Here is a 26,717-nt window from a genome sequence, read left to right as displayed (position 1 = left end):
TTTAACCTAGAACTCATTTAACCTAGATGATGAACTGTAAATTTATGTAATAAAGCTGTAAATAAAGAATTTGATCATAACGCTACCTTTTATTGGATCGAGACTTTACATTATTTACTTCATTTAGACCATTTTAACAGATGTATTTCTATTACCAAAGGTCTACAAATTAGCCATTGGGCTTGAAGTGGAAAGATATATTAAACCATGTTTGCCTTAAATAAAGCTCATTTATTGATTTAATAATGTAGATATTGTAAAAGATCATTAAAAACTTTGCCTTGAATTTTTTTTTTTTTTATAAAATATCATATTTTATATTTATTTCATTTCATATAGATGCGGGCTGAAAATTACACATTTCTAGGTTAACAGTAATATTCAACTTACTTTTTTTTAAATTTAAGTTTTTGTCAATGTGATGGCAACGAATTGATAAACGTTAATTTTTTCCCGATATGATCATGCAGCTTAAATTTTATTGTTAATTTGTACGAAAGAAATTGTTGAAAAATATAATTTATTTCTTAAAAATTCGTTAAAAATAGAAATTTATTTTATATGTTAAAAAGTTAGTATTATTGAAAAGATTATTTTTTGAATTTAACACGACGAAAAAACTAATTTTTTACGATAATAGTTTCGGAAGTTATAGCGAAAAAACGCCAAACTCTCCCTTAATTTTTAATTAATTAAAGCTCTAATTAAAATTTTAAAAAATCACTCCAAGGTGCACATTCTCGATCTCGAAGCTATACACGTGCCATATTTAGTATCTGTAGATCAAACAGTCTGACATGTAGAGCACCAACACACACACATTGAGATTTATTATAAGTATAGATAGCCACTTTTATGTTAATTTATCTGGGATCATATCAAATGGAAATATTACAGTGATATCCACAGCTAAAGAGGTATGCAATTATGTTTCAAGAGAAATACTATAAACATACATATAATGCTTGCGAGATAACTCAGTATGTAGTTTATAATTTGAACTGTGACTATATTAATTTTTTAAATGTCTATCAGTGTTTTTAGAGAAATCCAACAGACATCATTGATTATTAACATAATGGCGAACATATTGATTATTAACATAATGGCGAACATATTGATAATCTCATAATCATCTTTCTCTTAAATATCAGTGATTTTCTCCTATAGTTTCATTCCTCTATTGAATTTGCCTTCATATATACTCCAATAAATAGCCTTTTCTGATAGGTACATTAAACGGAAAATAAATTTACAAAATTTGCCTTTTCATAATTATACTATCACATAAAGAGATCATTGTTTTTAAACTGAAATTCCCCTCAGGGGCTCACTTTCTTTAGGTGGGTATGGGTTTCCCAATCCCGAGGTAACCAAGGATCTTTACTCTTTCTTCTCTCTTCCTACTATCCCCTATCCCTTTTCTCTCCTTCCCCTTCTGTTTTCTTCATTCTTCCATCCCTCGACGGTAAGCGAGGGAGCTCCCATGAGAAGCTGTCGCCGCTCTTGCTTCTCATGGACAGCCAAAAAACCCACGTTTTCGCCGTACGTGTCGACCCTTTAGACGGGTGGTACATTTCGGTCCCTGATGTATCAATCGGCCGGTATCCCAGATGTTTGACTGGACTGCTCAAGGGGATCAAGCGAAGGGGTCACTACTTGGGCTTGGCGTTAAGGGTGGTCACTGTCCATGAGGACGACTCTCAGCGTATAGGTTCCGGCTAGCACCATGGTAAGATCCGATGCTGGGAATGTCTGGAGCCGGTGGCTGCCATCCTTTGTTGGGCACCGTGGTGGACGGTACCGTCGGGCCTGAACTTTTTTTTTGTATGGGTCTTTTTTCTCAAACCGATTCCGATAAGTCAATTAACGTTGCACAAACTGAGCTTACGAAGTTTTTTCCAAAATTTTTAGTTATACATGGTAAAGACGATAAACTTAAAAACATGTCGCCTTTTTTGATACAAAAGTATATTCAAAGTACTACTGGTAACGTCAGATCTGTAAAGAAGCGCAGATCTGGAGATTTGTTAATAGAGTCTACGACGCCGAAAGAGTCAGAGCAACTTCTAGCAATAAAGAATTTCGGTGATGCCCCAATAGAAGTACCTGGTCATAAAACTCTGAATTATACCAGAGGTGTCGTATCTAGTATGGACCTTATTATGGTGAGTGATGAAGAATTTGTTTCTGAACTGCAGTCATTTAGAGTAACAAGTGCACGCCGTATAACATTAAAAAGAGATGGTAAAATAATTCCAACTAAACATGTTATTTTAACATTTGCTACTCATGTGCTTCCCAGAAAGATAACTTGTTGAGTTGCGATATAAGTTGCGATGTACGTCCTTTTGTGCCAAACCCGGTGCGTTGTTTTAAATGCCAGAGGTTTAGACATACAAAAACTAGTTGCTTCCTCACGCTGTCCACAATGTTCTGAAATTGGCCATGATGACACTCCTTGCACAAAGCCCGAAAAATGTGTTAATTGCAATGGTAGTCATCCTGATTATTCTAAGTCCTGTCCCAAGTGGAAGATTGAAAAAGAAATCCAGACCATTAAAGTTTCTAGAGATATCTCTTTTGCAGGAGCTAGGAAAATAGTTGAAAGTCGAACTCCAAAGAAAAATCTCCCATACAGTACAGATTTAAAAAGGACGACTTGTTCAAGTATGCAAACTGAACCGATACAAACTCAAGAAAACAGTAGTCCATCACAAACAATCTCGAAGCCTTTCCCTTCTCCATAAAATGAGGAATACATTACCATCAAACTGAAAGATTGGCTTGAAATAGTAAAATCTAACAAGTCTTCCATAATTAAAGAAAAAAAAAACATTACAAAAACCAAAAAACTTTAAAAACTGTTCCACAAAATAAAAAGAAAAAGAAGAATCTTTCCATTCAAAACAAAAATGAACAGAAAGAAAAGATAAACGTTAATAGTAAGGATGTTGAGTTGGAAATTCATCCATCCGATGAATCTCTCAGCGAAATGGATCTGAGAGATGAAGCTAGAGTTGGCACAGCCAAGCCAAAAGTTTTCAAATCTAAATTCTTCAGGAAACCGAAATGACAAATATTAATTTAGTCTCTTGGAATTGCCATGGTTTTCAAGCTCATAAAGAGGATATCAAATCTATTATTAACAAATATCAACCAGTTTGCTTGGGGATACAAGAAACATATTTGACTCCACGTGTCTCTCTCAATCTTAAAAACTATGTTCTTCAAAGAAAAGACAATAAACAAAATTCTAGAGCATCTAGCGGAGTTGCATCTTTTACTTTACTTCATTTGCCAAGTACTGAAGTTGTTTTAGACACAAATTTCCAAATTCAGTTGAAAGTTCTAACAACAATTTGCTATTTATATCTGCCCCCAAATGAACATATTGAACAACGTCATTTGGATCAATTAATAGAACAGTTGCAGGAAGCTTTTTTTCTCCTAGGTAATTTAAACGGACATAATCCTATCTGGAATAATGATGGTATCAACACTAGAGGAAGGCAAATAGAAAAACTGATTGATGATCATTGTCTCTGTATACTTAATGACAATAATCCCACTCAAGCTGGCAAAACATTCCACACGATTGATCTTGCACTTTGTTCTCCTTCCCTTGCACTCTACTGGAAATTTTCCGTGGACTCAAATTTATACAACAGCGATCACTTTCCTATTGTATTGACGTACATGCACAATGATTTTTTATTTCCTAAAAGACCTGTGAGATATAATATTAGTAAAGCAAACTGGCCATTGTTCAATTCAATATGTCAACTTACACCAGATATGATTGATGATACTTCTATTGATTTGGCAGTCAAGCTTGTAACCGAACATATAATTGCAGCAGCAGATCCCAAAACATCGGGGAAAATACCAAAGCTATGCAAACCGTGGTGGAATGACGAATGTGAAAACTGTAAAAGAGCACTAAACAAAGCATGGAATACCTTCAGGAGATACCCTACCACCCAAAATCTCATTAAATTTAAAAAAGCAAAATCTGAATTTCGTAGAATCCGACGCATTAGTCAGGAGCAATTTTTTCATTCGTATGTCAATTCCATTCAACGACAAATACCTTCTAAAATCATATGGGACAAAATAAAAAAGATTTTTGGCTGTTACTCAAATTAAGATAAAATATCCTTTTTAAAATTGAACGGACGTGTAATTTCTAATGCAAAAGAAATTGCTAATCTAATTGGACAAACTCTTTCTAACATATCGAGAGAAGAATTTTAACCAGAAGATTTTATTGCTTTTAAAAAACAGGCAGAGAAACAAACATTAGATTTTCTACCTTCATATGGGGAGGAATATAATACTACTTTTAAATTTCATGGATTGAAAAATGCATTAAAAAAGTCTCACTCTACATCACCGGGACCTGATAGAATACATTATGATATGCTGAAACATCTCGGCGATTCGTCATTTCGGGTACTCTTAACTTTATTTAACAGAATTTGGATAGAAAGATTCTTCCCAACCTGCTGGCAAAAAGCAATAATAATTCCTATTCTCAAACCTGGGAAAGGTCAGCAAGATCCCTCTAACTACAGACCAATAGCCCTTACTAGTTGCCTCAGTAAACTAATGGAACGTATGGTAAGTCACAGACTGATGTACGTCTTAGAAGAGAAAAACTGGGTTTCCCCTTTCCAAATCGGTTTTCGCAAAAAGAGAAATACATTGAATAAGTTACTAAAATTGGAGACTGCTATCAGAGAGGCTTTTGTAAGCAAAAAACATCTTGTATCTATTTTCTTTGATACGGATAAAGCCTACGACCGAACCTGGTGTTATGGCATTTTGAAAGATTTATTTAACTTGGACTTAAAAGGGAATCTACCAATTTTGTACAGAAATTTTTGAGAACAAGGATCTTTCAAATTCGTGTTGGTGATATTTTATCAGATACTTTCATTCAGCATGAAGGTGTTCTTGAAGGTAGCGTACTAAGTGTTTTACTGTTTATCATAAAGATAAATGGGATTGTTTCGAAAATCTCCCCATTTGTACACACTTCACTTTATGTCGATGGCATCCAGATACATTGTGCTAATGAAAGTTTGGATTTCATTCAAAAACATTTACAAACATCCATAAACAATATGATAAACTGAGCTTTGAAAAATGGGTTTGTTTTTTCTCCTCAGAAAACAGTTAGCGTTCACTTCTACAAGCGACGTGGCCTTCATGCAGATCCAGAGCTCCGACTGAATGAGTCGGTCATTCTCACAGATAGTGAGAAAAAGTTTTTGGGCGTGATATTAGATAACAAACTAACATTTCGCTCTCATATTCAAAACTTGAAAAGAAAATGCCTTCAAACACCTCTTATGGAGCAGATAGAGGCTCTTTGATGAAGATGTATAAATCACTGATACGCTCAAAGCTTGATTACGGCGCACCAATTAATGGCTCAGCTGCCAAATCTACCTTGAAATTGTTAGACTCAGTGCATAATCAAGGACTTCGTATAGCTACAGGAGCTTTTAGAACATCGCCAATTCAAAGTTTACAAGTTATAAGTGGTGAGCCCGCCTTGGAACTCAGGCGGAAACGACTTTGTTTATCGTACTTTTATAAAATTAAAAGTGTCGAATACCATCCACTGTGCAACAAGGTTTTCAATCCTATATACGGATCGTTATTCTCTAGGAGATTGTCTTTTACGCCAACTTTTGGATTCCGTATAGGAGAGATTTTACGAACATTCAAAACTGAAGACTTCCCGATTGTTGTAAATATTAGTGGTCCACCTCCATGGCAGGAGTCGTCTTTCAGTTTTGTAGATGATTTTATACACTTCCTGAAACCATCAACATCAGACGTGATGTTTCAGAAATTTTTTTATGAACACAGACAACAGTATCATTCTTTTCAACCTGTTTATACAGATGGTTCAAAATGTGGTAATAATGTTGACTCAGCAGCAGTTTTTCGTAATGTAGTAATATCCGAAAGACTCCACCCTTTCTGTTCTTTTTTTACATCCGAACTTTATGCAATATATCTAACCCTTCAAAAAATTACAATCTCATCTCCCTCTAAATTTATTATATATACGGACTCTAAAAGTAGTATTGCAGCTTTTAAGAATGTGTCATCGGAAAGTCATCCCTTAGTTCTAAATAGTTTTCACATATATAATTCGCTAAAAAATAATTTCACAATTAAATTCTGTTGGATTCCTGCGCATGTTGGAATTTGGAGAAAAGAAAAAGCTGATAAGGCAGCAAAAAGCTCAACCCTGTTGAAGGAAAATTTTGTTCCATTATCCGATCCATTACAAGCAATAAAAATAATTCAAAGTAAATTCTGGCAAGCTAGCTATCTACAAAATCTACTATCTAGCAAAAGCTATCTACAAATAAACTTTTTCAAATACAGCTATCTGTCAAGGGTTTCAAAAGTAAAATTCTGACTAGAAAGAAAGATATCATTATCACGAGACTTCAAATAGGCCACACCTATTTGACCCAAAAACATCTTTTGCACTCTGATTATGCGCCACTTTGTGATAAATGCAATTGTGTTTTAACAGTTAAGCATATTCTGTGTGAATGCCAAGTTTTTAGTACACAACGACAAGTCCATTTTGGAGCAACTGTTTTCAACTTAAATGACATTTTAGGAGATAACCCTCATCCAAATATTTTTACTTTTTCAAATTTTACATCAGATTTAATTGTATCTTTTTCTTAAAATGCTTTCATTTTTAACACGAAAGCCATGTTTAACAAATGTTTGGTGCAGAATGATCAAATCTGGTCCTTGTGCCATAAAAACCAACTAACTAACCATTAAACTTAAATTAGTTTTATGGGTTATCCAAAGATAATTTTAATTTAAGGATCTTAGTACCAAATTTATGCCCCAGTACTACATTTAAATTACAAAGTATTCGTCTCCTTAAAACTGTATCCTGTATTTATTTATTTTATTTATTTGTCAAAAATGATTTAATATACTGGAAGTTGGTTTCCAACCAAATTCAATTGAACACAAATAACGAGCCTTTTGATTAATTAATGTTCATTTATTTAAAAAACAGAGATACACATGACAATTGTGATGTTTTGCAAATCGTCTTAATTAAAGTACAATAAAATAAAACTGTAAATGAATAATAATTTTAAAGAAGAAAATCTAATATTATTCATAAAAATAAGTTGCATCTTGAGAAAAAAATTTATTGTAAAAAGAAAAAAATCATTTTATCATTCATGTTTATATATATATTATTAGTTTCCAAGTTTTTGCACTCCTATTCATGAGCTCTTTGATCATATATGAAACAACAATAAATTATATGTAAAAAATTCTTCCAATTTTCAACTAAAAATAAAATTAATTGCATACAACAATGCTTTTAGCATGAATGTAAACAAGAGACTGAAAAGATTTGTTTAAGCCAGCATCTCTCCACCTTTCCTTGCTCCCCAGAAAAAAGTAGAATGCTCATGTTTCTGCTAAGTTTAAATTTAAATATCATTGAAACAAAAATTATTAAGGAGAGCATAAAAGGAGTCATTTTTTGAAAAATGTATTCACAAGTTTAATATTCTTTCACAAAATTTCTAAAATCACCTACAAATCCTCTTCATTATTTACTACATACACATATAAATTGAAAAATAAATTCAATTGGCAAATCTAAATAGAAGCAAGGTATTAAAATGTGTTATTGTTTTTTTAACTGCCTGGGCATTCTAATTGAGCACAACATAAACTATACAAAAAAAAGTACATGATATTTTTAAAGAGCAATCTTATCCATGAAACTTCTCACAACTGAATTCTAAGACATTTTTCCAAGCAACTGAAATATACCAATACAAAGATTTAAAAACCTTTTAAAGTAATGAAAAACCAGTCGACTATCTAAATTAATTTCAAACTATAGTTTACCTTCCATAAATTAGTAAATTCTTTATTTAGTGGCTTTTGTATGGAATACATATTTGAAATGCAAGGTCAATCCTTTAAAATAAGATATTCATTATAATTCTTTCAATGAAATGAATATAGTTTGATGAAATACAAATCATAAAAATTAAGGGACAGAAACTAATTTTTTCAAATAATACAAAGATGAATGCACAAAAGAGAATTCAGAAAATCCTTACAATAAGTTTACACGTAATGAAAGACAAAACATAAATATATATTTTAAAAAATATTACATATGCTTAAGATACAAGTCAGCAATTGCACTTTCACAAGGACCGATGACTGAAACTTGAGAAAATGACTCTGCATAATCATGATTTGATGACAAAAAACATCATAAAAATACATTTAAAAAATTACAACTCAGTTGGAGAGAAAAAAACTGGCTCCTTCAGAGGATCACAAAGACCAAATGTTACAACACTATCACCACGAATAAATAAATATTTCATATGTGCTTTATGAACTCGCCTTCTCTTCATTTTCTCTTTTAAAGCAGCCCTTTTCAATGCTCTTTTAGACGTCACAGCTTCCTTTGATGGCACTTCTTCGGCAGTCCTTCCCTCTCTTTCTCCTAAAATTGGTCTTTCCAATTCTCGGATATCATCATCTGTAAACTCACATAGAAATGGTTCTTTTAGATATTTTGACTGCACGTAGTATTCTAGTACGTCACACAAACACAAATTCCAGTGTTTATCGAAAGCGAGTAAATAACCACTGCATAACCCACGAATTTCATTAGCATTTCGGACCCAAACCTAAAAACAAAAATTAAACAAACTTGAAAAAAAAGTCAGAACAATTTCTAAAAATATTTAATACAATATTTAAATTAATCCAATCATAATAAGCCACTCTTATTTAGTGTATTGTTACAAATTTGTAATTTTGCTACCCGGCACGAATAGTGTCATCCTGGGAAAAACCGTTAAAACCCTTTGTAAGATCTGTCCTGTGCGTCAATGACCTGAGAGCTTGGCGGCCATTTGGCGACGAATTTGGCGACTAAATGGATCATACTGGAAAGTTAGAGAAGTTTCACGATCCATCCAGTAGGAACCAAGATATACTCAGATACGCCCTGATTGGTCTGAAGATTCTAGCCCTGCCTCCCAGAACTATAAAAGACGGGCACTCTGAAGCTGCAGTGAAGTTGTGTGGATCGTCAGAAGTCGTGTGTGAGAGGAGTCGGAGTCACCGACAAGTAAAAGATTTTAGAGGATTAGACAGCAGGCAAGCTGCTGAACTATAGCAATTAAAAGCGTTACGTTATTGTGATTGATCGACGGTATTTTGTTGTAGAAAATTTTTGTAACAGTATTGTATATGTATGTAGAAGCGTGTAACAATCTCCACGAGATGGCGCCGTTTTGTCGGAAAATTTGAAATCCGAAATATTGATTGCAAATCTTGAAGAAAAAGCCAATAATTCGCTGTTGTACATTGGCGAAGAGGAGTTACAGGATTATGAGAAATTAAAATCTCGTCATTTTGCGTGAATTCAAACTTTCTCCACAGGAGTGTTTGCAAAACTTCCGACGTGCAAAACGGAAGTCCGATGAAACACATGTCTAATTTCAAACAAGAATAAGATCTAATTTTGAGTATTATCTAAAACTGCGAAATGTCAGAGAGTTTAAATCGCTATGTGATTTGATTATTTCTGATAAAATATTCGAATCCTTAGATAAAGATACTGCCGCCCATATTGCTATTCGTCAGTCAGATTCGTGGTTTGAACCATTAAAGCTCGCAAAAGAGTGATTTTGCTTCTAACGAAACGAAAGTGCCATATTCAGGCCCTGCAAGTTGGCAAATAAATCGTCAGTCAAAACCGAACTATCGTGAACCTAATCATAATGATAACTTTAGGCATTCCGAAAAAAAAAAAAAAAATTCCGGTTGTTTCATTTGCGGAGACTGCCCATTTCGCTAAGTTTTGCAATAAACGCTTTAGATTTAAGAAAGTAAAGCAGCGAGAAAAAGTTACGGAATCGTCAGCCATACACATAGAGGCCATACATCAAATTGGCGTGTAAGAAGAAAAAGTTTTCGCGAAGGCGAGCTATTTCAAGATTTAAAATTCGCTAATCTTGTAATTAATGAAAAACCGATTAAAACATTGATCGACAGTGGTGCTAGAATTAATTGTATAAAAAGATCGATGGTAAACGTACCTAAACAACCTGACCGATAAGTTGTGAACTGTAAAGTTGTTTCGGACAGAAGAATTGAAGAAATTCATTATTTCGAAACAGCGCCGGAACAAAATTAAAAAAAAAAAAAAAAAAAAGTTAAACTTCCGTTTGCAGTAACTAATCAACTTTTCAATTGCATCCTAACGCAAAAGAATTATGAGCATCTGCTCGAAGAGAATGAAAAAACAAAATTAAACCAATACGATGAATCCTCCTCAGACAGACAATTATTCCAAATACGCAGGAAATGAAAAAAGAAAAAAAAAAAAAAAATGGATCCAAACGGAAGTCTTTCTCTTTTTATATCATCGGAAGAAAAAAATAGAAAGATTTTCTTTCTGATTTATTTTTAGAGTAAAATATAAATGAGAAACATGGTGTAAAGAGTATTCGTAAACATTCTTTTTTGCAGAGTGAAAATGATTTTTTATTGTGTGACCTTGATTGTTCAAGCGAAAATATGAGTAATGTTGATTTTTCTCATATCACAGATGCTTGCGTTAAGGATAAAATTAAGGAACTTGTAAATAACTATTCCCCGAATAAAATAAAAACAACTAACTTGAATATGAGAATAAATTTATTGAAAGACGACCCAATTAATTCAAAGCCGAGGAGGCTAGGATTTTATGAAAAAAACTTAGTTGATAAACAGAATAAAAAATAGATGGATGTTGTGCACAAGACCATGAACTCAACGACTTTAAGAAGCAGAAAATTGTCTCCGTTCAAGCTGCTGACTGATGTGGAAATGAAGACCAAGGATGAGCAAAGAATCTTCGAAATTCTAGAAGAATTTCTGTCGTGAAATGCTTCGAGATGAAGCGAAAGACAACATCCTGCAGATCCAAGAAGAGAACAAGAGGGTGTATACTAAGAAAAGAAAAAAAAGCTCTTACATACAAGAAAGGCGACCTGGTGGCTATAAAGAGGACACAGTATGGAACTGGTCTCAAACTGAGAGCCAAATTCTACACTCTTATTGAAGTGGTAGCCATCAAATACCATGATCGTTATGATGTTAGCAAAGTTGGAAACCATGAGGGTCCAAATTTCATTTCAACGACAGCTGATCACGTGAAGAGATGGGGCAGTAACTCCTAAACATAATCTGTCGACTGCACATTCAAAACTAGAAACTGTAAATAACTTATATTGTGCAAAATACTGTTTTGTGTGTGTGTGTGTTTTCCCCTCTCTCTTTCAGAATTCTTGTATTCAATGTATGGTGATGTCTCTGTGGACCACCGAGACCGGTGGTCATGAAGGATGGCCGAGCTGTAGAAGCGAATGACAGTCTCCACAAGGCGGCGCCAGGGAGAACTCTAACACTAGTATATGTAAGGAGATTAGAGCGAGCGGGTGCTGGACTGCTAGGATTGAATGGTTGTGGACCGTGGTAGCACGATGAGGTGCCCACACTGTAATATGTACCAAAACTGTAAATATGTGTAATAGAACCTATATTTAACCCTAGACACCGTTTCGTAGTGAGTTCTTTCGAAGGAGGACACCTTCGCTCCCACATGTATGTGTGTATATATTATATATATACAGGGTTGTTATAATTAAAGTGCAAGTGTTTGAAGGACTGTAAAAGAAAAACTATTTGAAATATGTTGAAGAAATTTGGGAGATGTTATATTTATAACATGGGGAAATGAATTACACAACAAAAAAAATTAGTTCAACTTTTGTCATAGGTGGCGCTTTTTAATGACAATTTTATACATTGTAATTATAAAATTTCCTTTGTAAAAATATGAAATGCGTAATGTATTACAATATTTATTCGATATGGAATCTTTCAAGTCCTATCAATTGACAGCGTGATCCAAAATAGCATCTAATGTTTCCTGCTGAATTTCTAGGGCATGTCTAGTAATGCTGCTTTTTAAAGCAACAACAGAGTTAGGTTTGTCTTTGCAGACGCGATCTTTTAAATATCCCCACAGCCAAAAATCGCAAGGAATCAAATCTGGTGAGCGAGGTGGCCACGCATTTTGGAAACATCTGCTAACTATACGATCCTCACTAAAAGTTTGGTGACGCAGTTGCGTAATACAATGAGCAATGTGAGGTGGTGCTCCATATTGCATGAATATTTTTGAATCGAGGCAGTTTATGTTTTGCAAATTTGGGATCACATTACTCTCTAAAATTTGAGTGTAACTTGTGCCTGTTAGGGTGCAGCGAACTAACCCTGTTGGTGTAAGATTTTCGAAAAAAAATAAAAAAAAATGGACTAATCATAAAGTCAGCAGTCATACCACACCAAACTGTAACAAACGTTGAATGCAAGGGTTTCCTAAAAACAGTATGCGGGTTGGATGAGCCCCACATTCTACAGTTATGGTTGTTGACTTGTCAGGATAAAGTAAAATGCGCTTCCACAAAATCTTTCGAATCGATGATTCGTCTTCATCCATTTTGGCAAGAATGAAGTTGCAAAATCAATTCTTTGTTGTGGATCGCCTGGTTGCAAGTGCTGCAAAATTTTAATTTTATGCGGATAGCATCTTAAAGCGCAAGACTTTGCGTATGGTCGCTCATGGTTTTGATAAAGTCCTTGCTACAACACTTCTAGCGCTTAAACGTCGCTGGTTCACTAACCATGAATCAACTGCTTCCCTAATCTCTTCCATAACTTCCCGATTCACAAATCTTCCTCTATTTCCAGGAAGCACTCCGAGTTCTCCTGTAGCTTCAAATTTATTAATAAGCTAATCATTTTCTTTAAACCATTCACAGACATCGGTCATTTTTCCAAATCTTTAAGACGACGATATTCTTTCAAAAAGCACTATAATTGCTATTCTTTTGGTAATAACATTTTACTAAGAGAGCACGTTCTACCTTTGACAGTCATGGCTATAGCTTAAGATACATGACTTTTATCGTCATAACAATTTTAAAATTGAAGTAGTATTCCTTTTGACATAGTACAGAGCAAAAACAACGTTTTAATGAACTACAGCGCCATCTATTGCAAAAAAATGTACTAAAATTTTTTATTCTGTAATTCGTTTCCCCATGTTGTAAATATGTCATATACCAAATTTCTTCAACATACACCAAGTAGTTTTTCTTTTACAGTCCTTCAAACACTTGCACTTTAATTATAACCACCCTGCATATATATTCTTCAAATTTCTGAAAGAAAAAAAAAAACACTGAAAGTTAGCATCAAATTGTCTTTAAACAGGTTGCCACTGAATCTAGAAAATTCTTCTTATGTATATGTAATATAAAAGAAAATGGTTGAACAGGACTCGTGTGTTAATTACAATGAAATAACAACATTCCATTGTCTTAATGTGTGGAAAAATGCAAGGTTCTTCAATTGGATTTAAACAAGATGCAGTTTTTAACACACTAAAATTTTTGAATATACATTCAAACATTTTTTACCGAATTCTTCACAAATATAGGACCATAAGTAATTCAAGTAGTTTGTAATCACTATTCCAATATTGGAATTTTTTTCTCAGCCTTAGATTTTTAGAATCATTGAGGTCTATCAAAAATAAGTGTCAAATGTTTTTGTTAAAATTAGTCCTCCCTCTCTTGATAATGTTTTTCATTAAATGCTTGACAAAAATGAAAAGATTTTTAGTTAAGAAAAGCATTATTGGTTCAGATGTCTGAATGTTTTTAAAGAAATGGCTGAAAAATATTAACAATATAAAAGAATCTAATTTTAATCGGAATCAATTTATCTCGACAAGCATTTATATTATTATCACTCAAGGCAGATCAAGAAAAAGTTTTTGTTTAAATTGAAATCTCTGTATTAATTTATGTTGTAAAAAACATTTAGAGTACTTTCGCAAATACTGATATTTTCTACCCAATGGAGAGAACAAAATTTCAATGAAAACTCAGAAGAAACAGTAACTTTCTAAAAATCAGCACATCTAGTTGGACTAACAAATATTCTATACATTGAAATTAAAATAACATCCACTTTTCATTAAGTAGATTTATGTTAATACTGAAACGCTCAACAGATAATTTTTTAAAAGAAGGTCTTCTCTGACATATTTAAAAACTTTTACATTTGGTCCATCCTTACTAATTTGTAAAAGTAACTGTAGGTTCAAACTTGATGTAATTTATTTAAAATTCTCAAACAATTCTTGAGCAGTGGTAAGCCTTACAAATATCGAATTTCAATATCTTGTGGCAACCCTATTGTTTGATTTATACCAATATCTCCCAATAAGATCCATTTGCAAAAGCGTCATCAAAGAATATTACAAATTTTTTAACATTTAAAGATTTTTTTTTTAAATAATTGAAAAAACAAAATAAATTTTAATCAATTATTTACAACATTTTTGTAGGACATAAAGCTCACTTTTTCACTATTTCACTATTCAGCAACATATGTGAAAATATTTCCAATATATCATTGAATGCATTAAAGGACAAATGTGATAAAACAAGTTTTAATGGTACTTATTAATTAAACATAAAGGATTGGCAATTTGTTGACGAAAACAAACAAATTTTAAAATATATAATTTACTTCCTGTAAACTTTGTATAAACAATGTAAACAGATGCTGTTTCCTTCTCATAAATTTGAAGGACACTCATAGGATTGCAATGCCAATTTGATTTTGGTGCTATATTTGGTGAGATTTGACTCTTTCACCATTAATTAATAAGTACTGTTTTAATGCCCATAAAAGTTCAGCTTTAACTTATTGTTCTTAAATTAAAAATTTCGAAATTGGCTTATTTTTGGACATCAAATTTCCTGTGTTCTCTTCTCCTGTATTCCTTTTAAATACAAAGTCCAATATCAACTATATCTTTTTTGAACAGGCAAACAATTTTGTATGTTTTCCACTTTTGGCATGACTATTCTTTGATTACTGCCTGCTTTCCTATATTACTTGAGCATATTATATTTTTAAAAAACAAGCAATATAAAGAAAACTGATTTTGTGGAACGTTTCTAATCCATTCTGCAAAGTTAGTTCACGTATTTATTTGACCAATCTTCATTAAATACAGATTTTGGAAAGAGTATTGCTTTAAAGAAATTCTCTAATCTACTCTGAACAAGCTCACAATTTCTCAAATAATAAACAAACCATTCAATAAACTCATGTGTGAGTGACTAAACATCACTGTGATGCTTCCGCAAAGTGAATGTTGCTATTTGCATCTGAGTAAATTAGTCTGTTCTCTTGCGAAGTTATAAAAATCTGGCATACACTCATTAGTTGTAATCTGAAAATCTCATTATAAAGAGAACAGCTGTCTATGAAATCGTAATTAAACATGTTTCATTTTTGGTGCTATGGCTACGATCTTTCATTCTTACTGTGTTCAGATATCAGCTTTTTCTAAATGGGGTAAAAAGAAAAAAAAAAAAAATTAAGAAACTCAAAATTCTTTGTACATTTCCAGTTTTTATGGAAATTCAAATTTCCATGAGTTTTCTCTTTTTTTTAAATTCCCTATATTTTCCTGGTGCCATGGCATTGTTGTTAAAATATAACCAATTATGTTACAATATAACCGATATATATATAAACTTATTTTTAGCAGTTGTGTGGCCGAAAAGAAGAGATTTCTAAAAATTTAACTTTAATTTATTTCATTTTAGAGGCATAATTTCTACAAGAACAATCATAAAAGATATACCAGTCTGCATCGTGACACAAGAGCAGAAGAGTAAAGTTTTCCCCTTCAGTGATTTCACTATTCAATTTTTATAGGGATTTCTTTGATACAGGAAAAAGAAGTTTAGGTATCTTTAAAAGAATGTTGTAAGCATTAAAAATTTTCATCCCTTCAATTGGAGTGTGAGAATATATTGAAATCAATAATTTTAAAGAGAAAGTGTAGAATTAAATTAAAAAAAAATGTGGAATTGAATCTGGAAATAACAGACCATTTTAGAATGAAATTAAATGATCATTACATATATTTTTAAAACAGTAAATTTAAAAAAAAATTATGACATTCCAAAATATCTAACTGAATAATCTGTTTTCCTACTAATTTTCACAACATTCAAATGAAAATGGCAGTCATTTAAATTATACAACACTCTTTAACAGTGTTCTGCATATAATAATATAAAACAAACATGAGTTGGGATGGGGATAAAATATTCATTTGAAGAAGGAAGTATATTATTTTATAACAAAAAAAACTTTTATTTTGAAGAAGTTATTAGAAAATGGCTTCAACAAATAATGCAATATAATATATTAAATTTAAGAATAAGATGGATTACAATTTTGTAATGGAAAGGGACAAACAGAGAATATATAGGTTATATCATTCTTTATTTTTGTTATAGCTAAGAAAAGTACAAGGCATCAATTTTTATTTCATTTATATATTTATCAAGATATTTTTAAATATTGCAAAGCATTGGAAATTAATCACATAAAAACCAATCCCAAGTGAAGTTGCTCTCTATCACATAACAAGGAATTATTACAATAAACTGTTAACATGACAAAGTAGACTATTAATTACCTTTATTTTCATATTAGTTTCAACACATCTAGTTAATACTGAAAGAGGAGTTTTGGCAAAGGCAGTATGCATCCGCTTTAAAACATTCTCATTATCCTTCTCGAATACTGATGGTACGGGCTATAAAAAAAAAAGTAATATTATAGACATGAAAATAATTAATTTTGGTAAACATAAAAGCAACTTTAACAACATATACCAACCAAAAAAAAATAATCAAAATTTCAATCCAATCAAGTACAAATTTTATAAACTGAGTTAGAAAGTTAGAGAAATTGGGGAATAATTAATATTTTAAACATAATGATATAAAAAAATATATTTTGACGTACATACCACTTAATCCTCTGGCTGAGTAATTCTTTAAAATCTCTATTTAGATCCGCTGTTTGCAAATAGGTTCAAATATTTTTCAATGAAATTGAACTGATATTATATGTTACACGATAATAATATAATAAAATAAAAATCTGTAATCGTAAAATTAAACACTCTATCTAAAATACGAAAAATGCGGGGAGCAACAGAAAAGGGACTGATTGCCAACCCGCTGAAATCGCAGGATAAGCAGCTGCAGAGTAAAAGCTCAGGATGTAAGTTCTTTGAAAGAACGATTACTCTTAAAAAAATACTTTTATACTATACTTTTCTTGCATTGCATAACTTCCAAAAAAACAAATAAAAAACATTAATACATTTTTAAGTTCATCATTAACTTTAAATGAACACAAAGCATAAATTGCACTTTAGATTTAAAAATGAATTGCATATCTAATAAAGACAAAAAAAAGTTTCTGATATTATTCATTGAAAAAAAAAATTAAAATCTAGAATTTCAAGATGGAAAATTCTGAAACATCTCTATAAATGAGTTGGATCTAGCCACTTTTTAAACTCTAAAATATGTCACAAAATCTTACAGGACAAAATTTGTAACATTTTATATTTTCAAATAATTAAACCCAATGTAACTGATCTTGCATATTTTATGCATTTTAATATTTAAGTTTTTAAAATTTCTCAGGGCCTTTATTAAATTGCACTTTTTTACACGAAAGGGGGAAAATTTAAATCACACCAAGAAACAACTCCACATGAAATTATAATACTATGGACTAAAAGATTCCTTGTAAAAATCATTTCATAAAAACTAAAGAAGCATGCTGCACTTTCTTCAGATTTCTTCCTATATGCTGACAAATCAAAATGAAACTATCGGTTTGGGGGAAAAAATCCAACAATTGAAAAGCAAGTAAAAATTATCGACTTCCAACTTTATTTTTAAAAGAAATCAATGTACCACAATATTCAATGATTTATTTTAGAAAATTAGAAAATGTGAAAATCTTTAAAATAAACAGAATATGCCTATAGAATAGAATAGATTAAATTAAAATCAGCATAATTTGAAGAAAATCTTCATGCATAATTCAACAAAGTAATATTTGTTTATGTTAAAAGAAAACTGTCAAATGTTTTGAGCTAAAACAATTGAGGAAACTTGATACTCTAAAATTGATGAAAATACTTTAATTTTATGTTTAAAATTATCTCTGGACCGGTATTTGAATTCTCCAAAAATTTATTTTACAAGAAACGGTTATTTGACAGATGAGATATCATGCACCATGTCACTGTTCACTGTTTTATGTTATGTTTTTAATGGAAAGCTATAGATTTTTTACCCCTTTAAAGTAAAATGAAACATTTTTCTGAAAACTGAATTGTTTACTCATTATTTGTTGGTAACTTTGATAATGTTATTAGTCTTTCTGTGTTAATATCTGCCCATCAAGTTTGGACCATTTTTGAGAGGAAAATCAGCTGTTTTTAACTATTAAATAATTAATTGCTTACTTTAATGTTGATAGATTTTGAAATGCCAAGAATTAAGAGAAAAACACATTTTGTTATGAATAATAAAAGGTATATAGCACATAAAATAAAACAATATTCACATTTTGCTGCCAATTTCATTAGCAAAACTGAAATTAATGACTATATCTTTATTAAAGCATTTTAATTTTAAAAAAGCAAAATTTACAACTGCTTTTAACAATATATTTAATTTTTAATTTTATTTTTTATTTAAAAATTTTATTTTATATAAAAAATAATGATTAAAAAGTTAGTATAGATGTGTTTTAAGCCATTTTTAATATTTTTCTACAAACTTTGCTTGTTTCAAATGGTCTTTTCACATACACTCCAACACTGGTTACTCAGTCATCCGTAGCACTTCTTGCACAAATAATTTTAATTAAAACATTAGTCAAGATTATTTAACAGATTGAACATATAAGTGAAAAAATTTTACTTAAAAATAACACACAATACAATTAATTTTGTTGATCAAACAAATTAACACTGTTTGTCAGACAATTACCATTTTTATTATTATTAAATATTTATACTTTATTTATGCTTTAAGTATGTTCAGTTTAACACCATAACAAACTTCCAGATACATTTTGTAATGAGTATTTCCCCTCCCCTTCTTTTAACCGTCCAAAATAAATTTTTCACAAATCATCAGCATTGCTACGAAGAAGGTATTTTTTTGTAGTTTTTCTGTAGTTTCACTATGTATTCATAACTTTCTAGTTTTCACTTAATTTCTGTAGCAACTACAGAAATGCCATAGTTGTTGGAAGGCATGCTTTCAAATTATATTTTATTTAAATGGCTTACATTATAATTGGGCATTAATACAAATTTGAAGAAAAAAATTAAGGCTGATTTCCTACATTAAAAAATGTTAAAATTATATATATTTAAATTTTTCTTTTTTTTTTTTCTAATAAGAACTAAGTTAAAACTAGAACAATTATTAACTACACAAACAATTAAAATTTTATAAAATTATTACTTTTTCACTTAAAAAAATGTTTGGTAAATGTTGCAAAACAAATGGCTTAATATAAGTTAGTGTAATTAGAATATTACAGTGTTTCAAACCCCTTTTTCTCACTTTGCTTTTTCCTGAAATCATGCATACTATGAAATGCTAGCAGTCAAACACATTTTATTCAAACAACTCTAAATTTTTTCTGTAAACTCAGAAATATTGACTTAATAAAATTAGGCCCTGATTATTAAAAAAATATTGATTAGAAAAATTTTAAAAACAAAAAAATTGGATATTTTCCAATAAAAATCACAAAATTTTATTGAATGATTTTTTTTTTTTTTTCCTCTGCTAGTAATTTTGATATCCAAAATCGGAAATTAATTCCATAAAGTTCATTAAGAGAATTCTTTAAAAAAATTTGATCAGCCAGTATTGAATAAAGAGAAGCATTTAGAAAAAACATTATAATTTCCTTTATAAATTATCAAGTTTAAACTTTAAATCTCTAAACAGGAAAAATATTTTTAAAATCTAAATTTTGGAACAGTTTATTCTAATTACAACAAAATAAAGTAGATTTTGATGAAATTGTTAAAAAAAAATGGGGGTGTCGAGTCATTTAAAGCATTCTATTTAATACTTTTATAAAAAATGTTTTAAATAATGCCCGTTCATTGACAGACGCAACAATTGCAAATTAGAAAGTTTATTAAATGGCCAAATGAATTTTTATTATGAAAGCACAAGTTCAAACTTTGTGAAATTATACTCACACGCCCAAATGCAGTAGGTAATTCATTCTCATCTCGAGGTTTGTCAGATGGCGAAGGACTGCGGCCTCTGCTGGGACCAGGACTAGGAGATCGCCGTCTTGAATCCCGATCCCTTCGACTACTGTATGATCTGTCTCTGCTACCAGAGAAATATCGACGATCATCATACCTTGAAGATGACATTCTACTCACAAAACTTCAACTTTCAAACGGAAATAAATAATAATACATATAGACCAATTACAGGTCCATCTAAGCACACACGAATTTCGCACAACAAAAATATCGTGGACGTTGCCAGTTTGAATTTGTCAAAATTGAAGGCAAAATGCGAATGCTTACTTCACATCGGAAAATTATTTTAACATAAATAAATGATATTCTGATTTGTATAATAGTAATAATCTCGCTTTGAAAAATAGTTTTAATTAGCATTAGAAACTAGAATTTATGGGATTAAAGTCCTTTTAAAGGTTACTTGAAGTTACAGTGACTTTGTTACCTCCTCCCTTTTTTCTTTTTTGTTTTACTAAGATATTATTTTTCACTATGTATGTATATATATATATATATATGGACTCTCGAGTATCCAGCCTAATCTAGAGGAAGGGCAGACCGTATAAAAAAAAGCCGGATAGGCTAGGGTTCAATGAACTCATTTCTTTGCCCACTAATACCAGAAGACAAAGTTTTTATAACAAATGTATTCGGTAATAGTATTTTATCACTTAATGAGTACTAAGCCCTCCATTTATCTCAAGCCATGTTGAATGTGAACGCGACCACGGCAACGTGTCGAGTTAAAATAGAAAATTCTGTACGGGTAGTTTAAATATGTTTATATAGTGAACTCTACGTTTCAAGAATTTTTTAGAGAAAAAGTATGTGAAAGGATACAAACTGTTCACATTTTAATGTAAATTCCGTAATGCCTAACTTAAATGCAGGAAACAAAGGAAACCTTATAGCACATCGTAGGCTTAATTCTTCAGAAAATCGTCTCAAACTGGTTTTATTTTTCACTGAGAAATGATTACACAGATATAAAAAGGTAATCCTAAGATAAGAGTCAAAACTCAACAGTTTTTAGTTTTTGAAAAAGTCCTTAAAAGATGACTGCTTCTGCAACGCCTTGGCTTCCTCATTAAATTACGATTTAAAAAAAAGCTGGATAGTACGTGTTAGATAAGCCGGATAGTACGTGTTAGAGTTTTGATTCCCTCCGATAGAGAAAAAGGGAAATTCTGTTCCCCTAACCAGATGTATTCGAGAGGCCGACGCGGCGACATGTACACTCTCTCTCTCTCTCTCTCTCTCTCTCTCTCTCTCTCTCTCTCTCTCTCTCTCTCTCTCTCTCTCTCTCTCTCTCTCGTCTTTGTGTTGTGATGTGTTTGTGTGGTAGCTTAGAAATGTCCGCGTCCATATATATGTAAAAATAAAACCTATGAAAGTTTCAACTCCTGCTTCGTCATTAATAGAATTGTCATGCACTGACTGACCCTAGACGTGATATGTTGAAATTTGGAAATTGGAATTTTTTTGGAAAGCACGACAATTTGGAGGAAGCGCAGTGAGGAGCTGAAACCAGAGGTGGACACAATTATTATTTGTTCTAAGCTTTTTTGAATTATTTAGTTTAAAATGGATATTAATAGATTAAAGGAAGAAAGGAAAGGATTACATACTATCTTCACGAAACATTTAACTAAAATAAAAAATTTCTTAATCAAAGAAATTTGTAATGAATATACGAAAGAAGCAAAACTGAATGAGCTTCTGAGTTTAAAAGCTCAGCTCAGAAACAAAGCTGTCATAATTATCTTGGATGACAGTATTCAATTAATTATAGATTTAAGCGAAATGGAAGGAGAAATTGAATTATGCGAAGATTACAAAGACAAAGCAATTGAACAAACATCTAAGCTAGAAAGACAAATAGAAAATTTGAGGGATATTCCACAAGTAAGGACAAACAGTCCAGTTACAAATAATGCGGAAAATGTCATCCCCTTAAGAAATCAAAGTGTTAATTTATCGAAATTAAATATACAAACCTTTCAGGGTGATTGCAGTCCATTTATAGATTTTAGAATTCCTTTGAAGTCGCAATTCATAAAAATGATTCATTAACAAAAATTGAGAAATTTACCTATCTAAAAACGTATCTTCGTGGAATTGCCTTAAATGCTGTGTCGGGATTTTCATTAACTGAGCAAAATTATGATGCGTCAATACAGTTATTAAAAGAAAGATTGGCAGAACAGATATAATCATATCTTCTCACATGCATAAACTTTTATTGATTGATCCAGTAAAAACTTGCTCAAATATAACAGGCTTAAGAAAAATGTATGATGCAATAGAAACCCAAATTAGATCGTTGCAATCATTAAATGTAGCTACAGGTACTTATAGTAACCTATTGTACCCTGTAATATTACAAAAGCTATCCGAAGAATTAAATTTAAACTATAATCGTCACCGTAGGGCAGGTGAATTATTTGATATCACTAATTTAGTAGAATTCTTAAGAATAGAAGTAAAGTGCAGGGAAGCTTCTTTATTATTAGCAAACCCTAAAATTTCTAATTTGAAGGAGTATTCATTTAGAAGCAAACCTGATTAAGGCTACAAAAATAGATATTCTTCGCATACGAATGCCTTAACGACACACGCTGATTCATTTCACCATAAATCTGAATCGAATCGTTAATTTAATCCAAAAAGAAACTATTATCCTTCTTCCGATGACAGAATGAGTAATCAAAAATGTTCCTTTTGCACTGAAAAACACATGAGCCATGATTGCTCAGTTAATATTAATGAAAAGAAAAAATCGTTAATGGCTAAGGGAAAATGCTCTATATGTTTTCAGAATCACATAAGAAAATTCTGCAATAGTAACTATCAATGTAAGCTCTGTAGTTCTTTTTCGCATAATTCCTTAATTTGCGAAAGACCGCAACACCATACCGTAACTAAGAATATTTCGCCTCCAGTCGAAGAAGGGACTTTTCTTCCCAAAGAAAATAATACCGCTTCTACCATGATATCTTTCAGCACCAAACAAAATAAAAGAAAAAATAGGGTCCCTGGATCGGTTTTATTACAAACATTTTCAGCTGTGGCGAACGGACGAAGGGGGTGTAGGACGCACCTGCGTTGCATGTTGGATTGCGGGACCAATAAATCCTTCATCTTGAGAGGGGTGTTGGAGGAATTGGGATTGAAAACAGTGGGCAGGGAAGTTTTAGCTATTCACACTTTCGGAAGTGAAACCGCTGAGCGTCGTGTTTAGGATATAGTAGATATTACGTTAAGGAATGTACAACACCCGACTCGGTGTGTTGAAATACAAGCGGTTGTTTTTGACACGATTACTTCGGCGAAAATTCATACTCCATCGCAGTTTGTTAGAAACATAGCGTTGGAAAAGGGAATTGAGTTAGCAGATGTTAGTACTTCTGAGAGGATTGATGTCTTGATTGGTTCGGATTATATTTCAGAGATTTTAGGCGAAAGGAATATAAGGATTAGTAAAAGATTGATTGCAACTGATAGTATTTTCGGATATTTGCTACTGGAAAAGGAGATGGGAATTGATTGTAAGGAAATATCTGCTAACCATTTGATCGTCGAGGGTGAGGAATCGAGCTTTGATAGGGTAAAAGATTTGTAGTTATTAGAAACGGTTGGGATAAATGGGGGATAAAGAAGTGTCTCTTTCAGATAAAGAAACTTTAAAATCCTTTCAACAAAATACGACGTATAAAGACAAAAGATACAAAACTCGTTGTTATGGAAGGAGGATAATAAGGCATTACGCAGTAATTATAAAATTGCAAAACGTCGTTTATTCGGTTTAAACAAAACAATAAATAAAAACAAAGAATTATTTGCTAAATACGATGGCATAATTAAGGAACACTTAAGAGAAAGTATTATAGAACGAGTAGATTTGAATTTAGACCAAAATATAAAAACAGGTTATTTTCTTCCACATCATGCTGTAGTGCGAGAACGGAAGGATAGTACAAAGGTTAGGATTGTCTTTGACGCATCATCAAAGGGAAAGGGCGCGTTATCGTTAAACGATTGTTTAGAGAGCGGACCGAACTTAAATCCTGATTTACTTGAAATCTTGTTACGGTTTAGGTTACACAAAACTGCATTTAGTGCAGATATTCAGCGCGCTTCTTTAGAAGTAGGGATCACCGAGGAAGATAGGTAGTTTCTAAAATTCTTATGCCGACGTCCTGGCATAGGGGTAGCGCGTCTTCCCCGTGATCTGGGCGTCTCGGGTTCGAGTCCCGATTTGGGAATGGTTGTTCTTCTGTTGTTCTATCTGTGAGATGTGTGAATGTGCCCTCCTGTAAAAAGGGGTTGTGCAAGCGAATGAGTGATGCGTGAGTGGCAAAGTCGTACTCTTGGCCCTAGTTGGCGCTGCTATAAAAAATAAGAGACGTTCCCCCTCAGGCTTAAATCGCTGTCTTCGTAACAGCGGGCTTGTCAGTGGCAAGTGCCATAAGAAACAAACAAAATTCTTATGGATAAAAGGGGATTGTCCTAATCTCGGTTTCAGCCCTCACAGTATTGAAACATTCCAATATAAAAGAATCACCTTTGGAGTGAAATGCAGCCCATTTTTACTTGCTGCAGTTACTAAACTGCATTTAGAAAAATTTGAAAGTGAATATGAAGAAGCGTGTAAAATGTTGAGCGATTTGTACGTAAATGACCTAGCAGCTGGCACGTCAAGCGTTTCCGAAGCTATAAATTGAGCAAAAAAATTATTTACATTCTAAGCGAGGCCAGCATGAATCTTCGAAGGTGGGTTACGAACTCTTCAATTCTAAATGAAGCTTGGAATCAAGCTAATGTTGACCGTCGTGAAACATCTGAAGAATTAGGTGTGCCATTTAAAATTCTTGGACTCATTTGGGACAATATCAACGATAAATTTACCATAGACATTCATCAAATTTCTAAGATGAAGGACAGTAATCTTTCAAAGTGATTGATTCTGAGCATCTGTGGGATGCTGTTTGATCCATTGGGGATGATAACCCCTTTTACTGTCAGAATGAAGTTGTTACTACAGAACACCTGGGAACGGGAGCTGAAATGGGATGAACCACTACCACCGGATATTCAAGAAATATTTCTGTCATGGCTGGATGAGGTAAAAACTATCCCTCAGATTTCTTTGCCTCGTCCTTACTTTCTTGATGCAGAGACTCCAATGGCTGAAAATCACATTTTCTCAGACGCAAGCCCAAAGGCTTTTGGTTGTGTGGCCTACTTCAGAAAAGTGACCAACTTGAAGGTGAACTCCAGTTTCATAGTGACGAAATGCCGCCTAGCTCCATTGAAAAAATTGAGTCTTCCCAGACTCGAACTCATGGGAGCCCTTGTTTCTGCCAGATTAGCAGAATACTTGAAACGAGCATTTCCTTGTATTACATCTGACCACATATTCTTCTGGTCGGATTCGCAAATCAGCCTTCATTGGATAAAAGGAAGTCTATGTTGGAAGTAGTTTGTGAGAAATTGCGTACGGGAGATCCAGGAGAAAACCAATCGAGACCAGTGGAATTACTGCAGAGGGAAGACGAACCCCGCGGACAAGTTAACTCGAGGACTGTCTATCCGAGTGTCAGCGCAAGATGATGTTTGGTGGCATGGTCCAGACTGGTTGTTTTACCCAGATGTATGCCTTGACAACACAGTGAACAGTGAATTCAACGAAATTGAAGTAGCAAACGAATTAAAGAAAGACTATGTTCCAGCGAGCAACCTAGTAATGACTGTAACCGGAACTAATTATGATGATTTTCTTGATAAACTTCTCAAAATCACAAATGACTATGTAAAATTTATTCGTATTATCTCATATATTTTTAAATTTTCAGCTAATTGCAGCATTTGTCGGTGCAAACAAAGAACTTAAAAAGCTGTATAATCCTGTCAACTCTCCTGATCAATGTTTAAGTGAATTTTTAATTTCAGAATCTATTGAATGGAAGTTCATTCCACGTAAATCCCCGAATTTTGGAGCTATTTAGGGAGCCGGAGTAAAATCCTTTAAATTCCATTTAAAACGCTTATTAGGAAATCAAAAACTAAATCTGGAAGAATTTCAAACAATTTTGGCTGAAATTGAAGGCATCCTAAATTCTAGACCCCTTACTCCACTATCTCCAGAATTCGACGATTTTGAAACTTTGGCACCTGGTCATTTTTTGATTGGCAAACCAATTAATGGAATTGCCGAACCATTGTTAATTAACTTAAATGAAAATCGATTCTCAAAATGGCAAAAAATTACAACATTTTCTAGAAGTATATGGAAAATATGGAAACGCGATTATCTTTGCAGTTTACAACAACGTTACAAATGGAAATTCAAAAG

General features: G+C 32.4%; 2 protein-coding genes across 2 annotated transcripts; one reads left to right on the top strand and one right to left on the bottom strand.

The window, feature by feature from the left end:
* The first annotated feature begins 1,742 nt into the window (after positions 1-1,742).
* On the top strand, positions 1,743-2,750 carry LOC129983960 (uncharacterized). Its single transcript, XM_056093692.1, has 2 exons — positions 1,743-2,247; positions 2,335-2,750. Exons 1-2 carry the CDS (start codon positions 1,743-1,745, stop codon positions 2,748-2,750), a joined length of 921 nt encoding a protein of 306 aa, XP_055949667.1.
* A 4,356-nt stretch (positions 2,751-7,106) lies between these two features.
* Positions 7,107-20,593, bottom strand: LOC129984241 (U7 snRNA-associated Sm-like protein LSm11). Its single transcript, XM_056094076.1, has 3 exons — positions 20,306-20,593; positions 16,682-16,801; positions 7,107-8,735 (listed from the first exon to the last, which is right to left on the bottom strand). The coding sequence occupies exons 1-3, from the start codon at positions 20,486-20,488 to the stop codon at positions 8,331-8,333; spliced, it is 708 nt and encodes a 235-aa protein (XP_055950051.1). The 5' UTR covers positions 20,489-20,593; the 3' UTR covers positions 7,107-8,330.
* Between the last annotated feature and the right edge of the window lie 6,124 nt (positions 20,594-26,717).

This window comes from Argiope bruennichi, chromosome 9 (genome assembly GCF_947563725.1).
Source record: "Argiope bruennichi chromosome 9, qqArgBrue1.1, whole genome shotgun sequence".
Classification (NCBI taxonomy): domain Eukaryota; kingdom Metazoa; phylum Arthropoda; class Arachnida; order Araneae; family Araneidae; genus Argiope; species Argiope bruennichi.
This window is presented reverse-complemented; position numbering and strand designations above follow the sequence as displayed.

What these genes read in the sequence shown, in the direction of transcription:
- LOC129984241 (XM_056094076.1), bottom strand. Translation starts at nt 20,488, where the DNA reads ATGTCATCTTCAAGGTATGATGATCGTCGATATTTCTCTGGTAGCAGA. An exon ending in TACCTACTGCATTTGGGCGT is followed by an intron (nt 16,802 to 20,305) that starts GTGAGTATAATT and finishes TTTTTTTTATAG; the next exon opens with CCCGTACCATCAGTATTCGA. An exon ending in AAACTAATATGAAAATAAAG is followed by an intron (nt 8,736 to 16,681) that starts GTAATTAATAGT and finishes TTTTGTTTTTAG; the next exon opens with GTTTGGGTCCGAAATGCTAA.
- LOC129983960 (XM_056093692.1), top strand. Translation starts at nt 1,743, where the DNA reads ATGCTGGGAATGTCTGGAGCCGGTGGCTGCCATCCTTTGTTGGGCACC. An exon ending in TATAACATTAAAAAGAGATG is followed by an intron (nt 2,248 to 2,334) that starts GTAAAATAATTC and finishes TTGCGATATAAG; the next exon opens with TTGCGATGTACGTCCTTTTG.